Source organism: Zea mays, chromosome 4 (genome assembly GCF_902167145.1).
Source record: "Zea mays cultivar B73 chromosome 4, Zm-B73-REFERENCE-NAM-5.0, whole genome shotgun sequence".
In the NCBI taxonomy this organism is placed as follows: Eukaryota; Viridiplantae; Streptophyta; class Magnoliopsida; order Poales; family Poaceae; genus Zea; species Zea mays.
In genome coordinates, this window is record NC_050099.1 from 247982910 (window position 1) to 247988705 (window position 5796).

Below are 5796 nucleotides of genomic sequence, written 5' to 3' on the forward strand. Positions count from 1 at the left end.
GACAGTCCGGTGCCCCCTTCCGACCGTCGGCTCGGCCACGTGTCCTGCGCAGATCGCGCGGCCGACCGTTGGCCCGGCCGACCGTTGGCTCACCGGACAGTCCGGTGCACACCGGACAGTCCGGTGAATTTTAGCCGTACGCCGTCAGCAAATTCCCGAGAGCGGCCTCTTCGGCCGAGGCAGCCTGGCGCACCGGACACTGTCTGGTGCACCACCGGACACTGTCCGGTGCCCCAGACCGAAACAGCCTCTTGGTTGTACACAGCCAACTTTCTTCTTCTCTTCTTCTTCCTGTTTCTAATACCTAGACAAGTATATTAGTACACAAAACCAATGTACTAAGACTTGGAAACATACCTTTGTTCTAGATTTGCACTTTGTTCATCCATGGGCATTGATTCATATTTAAGCACTTGTGTTGACACTCAATCACCAAAATACTTAGAAATGACCCAAAGGCACATTTCCCTTTCAACCACCAGGCAGCACTGACCCCCCCTCTGCCCTGAGCTTTGGTACTAGGCTAGTGCCAGGCTGTGATCGAATAAGAGGTGATTCAGGATCTTCAGAGATAGATAAAATGAAACCTTCTAGACTCTTGGTTGAGGTATGTGGTATGCCGCAAGACGGAGCGAGAGGGGCTAATGATGGTGAGAGTGTTAGTGACTGTTTCACTAGTTGTAAAGAACTACCGAAAGATTAAGGAATCTTAACCAAGTAAGCCAGACAAGCTCCTTTGGCTTTTTTCCTTGCAAGATAGAAAATTGCTTCGATAAAGGGGTTGCAGAAAGGTCTGAAACAGAGTGGAGATCAAGGATGGAAATGGAACAGCACATTTACAATCTGATGGTGTCGCTTTAATCCTTTCAAGGTAAGGTAACAGCTGTCTTACCACACGGCACAGCATTACGCTGCAATGGAGTCAAATTGGTGAGCTGAAACCGATGCCTCGAGCCAGTTGTTGCATACGAATCAGGCAACGGTGGTCACATCACATCCACGATCCAATGGATTACCCAGAAAGCTTCAAATACTCCAGAAAAAAAAGTTTGGATTGTTGAGCAAACAAACACAGCTAAAGCTATACTCCATCACGTCCTCCCCCAACCAACCCAGAAATACCAAATTCCTCCTCTTCTAGAATGTGAGAGGCGACTGTTGTCGGAACACATTAGCTTTATTGCTGAGAATACCATGAACAGTCTTCCAAGAAGGTAAAAAAAGGCATTCTTGTAACCAGGACTTGGCTTGCGTATCTTTTCTCTTTCAGTTTCGTGCGTCCAGTCCAGTCACAGGCCATCATCTTCACTGGCTGCTCTGCTGGTCTCTTCCAGATGCCTGCAAAGCGCAGTGGAGCACTGGCTGTGACTGTGAGGGTCGCTTCTACTACTACTACTCGTCCTTCCAGGTAAATTCCCGCCCCATCCTTCAGCCCCCAACGAGTGCACATTGCCACCCCGTCCTCCCCCCGCTCGTATGGCACTGCAACTGCCTGCTTTTACACACTCCATTCCAGAGCAGAATGTATGCAGGACGGATCCAGCTACTTCCGGTTCAAAGGCAAGAAGATGTGATGGGGTTGGGGCATGTGGGGGTGGGTGTGCATTATTTGGTCACTTGATCTTTTCAGTTTGCAGAAAAAAGGTTGTTGATCCAAGAACAAGGATAAATAAAGCCGGCCGACCATGCACGCATATAAAATTTCTCTGCCGCCGCCGCCGCCGCCGATGGTTACCTGGAACATGGAATCCAGTGCAGGGGAAGCAGATCGACAAGTGTAATCGGATTCTGCCAATTGTCTATACAGTTTCTTAGGTAGAACCGAATGGTCCGGTCCTCAAGCGAATTTTTAATCCTGTTGATTTATGCTTTTTTGCGGGGGGGAAAGTCTGGAATTCGTCAGAGCTGAGTTAACGAATCCTTCTCAGGCCATATCTGCGCGTGATAGATTGTGCGCGCGCGAATCGCCATGGCAGCCCACCAGTCCACCACCATTCTCTGATAGGATCTTCTGAGCTCCTGATACACTGTTAACGAATCCTTATCATTGCCAATGAACAGACTTTTAATAGCGCACTTCTACGGGCCTTTATTCCAAGCCTTATTATATATTCGGTTACTTGATTTTACTACCATTTTGTAAAAGTTTTTTTTTTATTCTGCATAACCTTTGCATCTCTAGAGAAGATATTTCTTGCTATATACATGATATATTCGTGATCCATTGTAGAGACGGGAAAAAAACAAGAGAGAGAGAGAGAGAGAGATAGAGAGAGAGAGAGAGAGAGAGAGAGAGAGCAAATGGAACTCCCTGGCCTCCTGGCCACTGACTGTAGCTTCTGGAGCAATGTCTTGCGAGGTTTCAATGTCCGGCGGCAGTGCGGTCCTTTTCTTATCCACCGGCTTTCCGGTGACCGGCGGCGCATCTGCTGCCGACCCGGCGACAGTGGGCAGACCCGAGGGCGGAGAATATTCCGGGCGGCTCTCTTGACATATCCTCCTCTGCCTCTGTGTGGATGGATCGATGGAGACGAAGAAAGGTGGACTGGAGTCCTGGGCTGCAAGGAGGAGGGGGAGGTGACCACATCCTTGGCCTTGATTCCCTCCCCTTTGCAGAACAGAATTGGCTTGTGCAGCAATCCCCTCTCCTCCTCTGTGTGTGTGTGTGAGAGAGAGAGAGAGAGAGAGCTGGTTGGGCTCTACTCTATTCAACAATCCCCAGGCATTGCAGGGTCCATTGCACCAATTGCGTTTGCAGAGGCAGTGCGGCCAGTGGTCCATGCGACCATGCTAGTGACCACACCATGCATGCATCATACTTGCCGGTGGCCATTTGGGGATTGGGAGCAGCTGGTGACCTGACCTGCAGCTCCAGTTACAGCCACCACCGGAAGATCAATCAGATTTGCGTTCTCAAATGAGAGAGATCATGCGAGCTGTGTGATCTTCTGCTGCTCCATGAGACGACCACGACACCTACAAAGTGGGTCTTCTGGCACGCACAATTTGAGTTCTCAAGAAAAAGAAAAGAAAAACAAGGAACACAACAAGGCACAGCGTCTGGCTATATATATTATTCTCATCTTCTCGATTCTATTCTATTCCCGCCATAAAATTGAGCACAGGCCAGTTATTCCATCTTCTCGATTCTATTCCCGCCATAAAAGACTGGTTCTTGTCACTCTGCTTATTCCCACTGGCTTCAAGAGGAACTCTCCGCTCGCTTGCTCGTGCACCACTTGCAGGGGGCAGCGTCAGGAAAATGTACCACCAGCTGTTAAAATTAAAACCCTGATGCTCGCTCACAGTCACAGCTAGGCAGACAGACAGCACCCAGAGCCGGCTCTGGAGACTGGCAGTATTTATATGTAGCACTGTCGCACAGCATGGTTTAATTTTCAGATGCACAGGGAAAAAGGTAGATCTTGCTCGAAGTAGAGCTGTCAAAAATTCAAAAATTCAGAGAGAGAGAGAGAGAGAAACTGACAGAACATTAAGACTGATGCAAGGCGCAGGTAGGGTGGTTAAAATGTAGATTGTATGGTGCACTTCCTTTGTTTGAAAGGAGATACTAGTAAGGTTACTGCTCTGATTGCTACACAGTTGGAGTGGAGTGACACAGTACACGAAAGCAGATCAGACCTCGAGTTACACTTGCACCTGGTAATTAGTAGTAAGTAGTAGTTCATTAACCATAACCCCAGCATCATCTAGCTAGCTAATTAGGTGCAGTGACCCAGCCCCCAGTTGGGTTTTTTTTCCCACCCCCAGTTGATAGCACAGTACAGTGACGGTAGTTTCATGGCTCACCGCCACGTCTGATCTGCCCTTCAGTTCCATCTCACTAGCAGATCACTAACCTGAAACACCAGCAGCAAAAAAAAAAGATGTTTTTTTCCCTCCTCTCGATGCTTTGTGCTGCCATGGCGACTTCGGTCCCGAGCTAGCAGAGCTGGTACTCGAACATCATGCTGTCGGGGCAGGATCTGAGGAGGTCGTCCAAGGCGGTGGCGGCGCCGTCGAAGGCGAGGTAGGGGTCGGAGAAAGCGGCGGCGGCGGCGGCGTTGGTGGTGTTCATGCAGGCGAGGATGTCGTTGAGGGAGCCGAGGCGCGCGGCGAGCTCGGCGGCCTGGGTGCGGAGGACGGCGTTGTCGGCGTCGACGGCCAGGAGGCCCTGCGCGGTGAGCCCGAGCGCGGTGGCCACGTGCGCGTTCTCGCGGCGCAGGTGCGCGGCCTGCGCCGTGAGCTCGTCCAGGTGGCGCTGCTTGCGCATCCGCGACCGCCGCGCCGACTCGCGGTTCGACAGCATCCGCTTGGCGCGGCGCTGCGCCATGAGCGCGCGCAGCTCCTCCTCCGTTCCCGCCGCCGCCAAGTCCAGCGCCGCCGAGAGGAAGCCCGAGCTCCCGCTCCCGCTCCCGCTGGAGGAAGCCATTGTTCCTGCGTTCCGTCCGCGCAAGAACCGCCCTTTCTTGCAAGAGAGGGGGAAAAAAGAACAGAACAGCTCTCTGCTTCTTGATCCCTTTTTTCTTTCTTTCTTTCTGCTTCTTGTTGGTAATAACTTAACACTACTAATAACTAATAAAGGTCTTCGCTAGCAGCAGCAGTAGTAGGGAAGTGCATGCAAGGTAAAGTTTTAGGAAACGACTGAAACCGAGACGACGACGACGAAGAAGAAGGCAGAGACTGGGCAGAAGAAACGAGAAGAGGGTGACGGTGGATGCTACTAGATGGAACGGGAAGAAGGAGGAGAAGAAGGCAGGGACGGGGAGGAGGAGAGGGGCGTGGCGGTGACGGGGGCGAGTAGTTTATGAGAAGACATAGAACCAGTAGAGGAAGACGACGGAGAAGGACTGGACGAGGTGGGTGCGGCGCCGGAGTGTGGAGTTGATCATAAACCCCGAGAGGAGGATCTCACTGATCACAGGCGACATCAATGAGGAACTCTAGGGCGCGCGAACGGCAGCATGTGCTTCCCCCTGATGTTGGCTCCGATTGGCACTCCAGCCCAATCGGAGCAACCGGCCTGCGCGGCAGCGGGGGGTGGGGGGTGCGGCGGCGGCGGCGAGGCCGGGGGTTGAGGGGGGTGCTGGCTGGTGGCAAGGCGGGCGGGCGGGCGTGGACGGATACGGGGATATGGAGATGACGATCGGGCGGGGCTGGGTGGCTGGCTTATAAAGCGAGCGAGCGAGCGGGCGGCCGGCCGGGCGGAGCAGCACGCACCCGATTCGATCGGTGGTGGCGGTGGTGGTGGGCGGTTGCTAGCTAGTGTAGGCGCTGTGCTGGTCTCCCTCTCTCTCTAACTTGTCGCTCCTCCTCCTGCTGCCGGTGGGCGGTGGGAGCGATGCTGGCGCATCTGCTGCTTCCGAGGAAGGAAGAGGAGAGGCGGGAGGAGGGGGAGTTAGCGCAGCGGCGACGCGGGGATTTATAGCCGCTGGGAACGGAGAGGTGGGAATCAAAAAGTTTTTTTTGTTGCTGTTGCAATACTCTGGCATCGACGGATTTGTTTTCTTTAAAGCAGCACGAATTACCGCTTGTATTTACTACACTGCCTATAGATCCGCGCGCGGCAGTGCACGGCAGGGCGTGCGCGCGTCGTGCCCCTGCACGTGCGCGCTCGATCCATGGAGCGAGCAAGCACGCACGCGTGCTCTGGCCCTGCCGTCGCCACGTGCCTCACCGGGCCGCCGTCCGTCCGTCCGTCCGGCAAAGCTAGCTCACCGTACGTACGTGATCGGTAGACCACCAATCCCGGCGCCGTGTGCCGCCACGATCAGGCTGACCTATCGACGAGCTCGA

General features: G+C 53.4%; 1 protein-coding gene across 1 annotated transcript; it reads right to left on the reverse strand.

Moving 5' to 3' along the window:
• Positions 1-3527: 3527 nt before the first annotated feature.
• On the reverse strand, positions 3528-5141 carry LOC100286318 (uncharacterized). The gene has a single exon (NM_001159205.2). The coding sequence runs from the start codon at positions 4430-4432 to the stop codon at positions 3944-3946; it is 489 nt and encodes a 162-aa protein (NP_001152677.1). The 5' UTR covers positions 4433-5141; the 3' UTR covers positions 3528-3943.
• Positions 5142-5796: the final 655 nt, after the last annotated feature.

Coding starts and splice junctions, on each gene's coding strand:
- LOC100286318 (NM_001159205.2), bottom strand. CDS start 4,432: ATGGCTTCCTCCAGCGGGAGCGGGAGCGGGAGCTCGGGCTTCCTCTCG.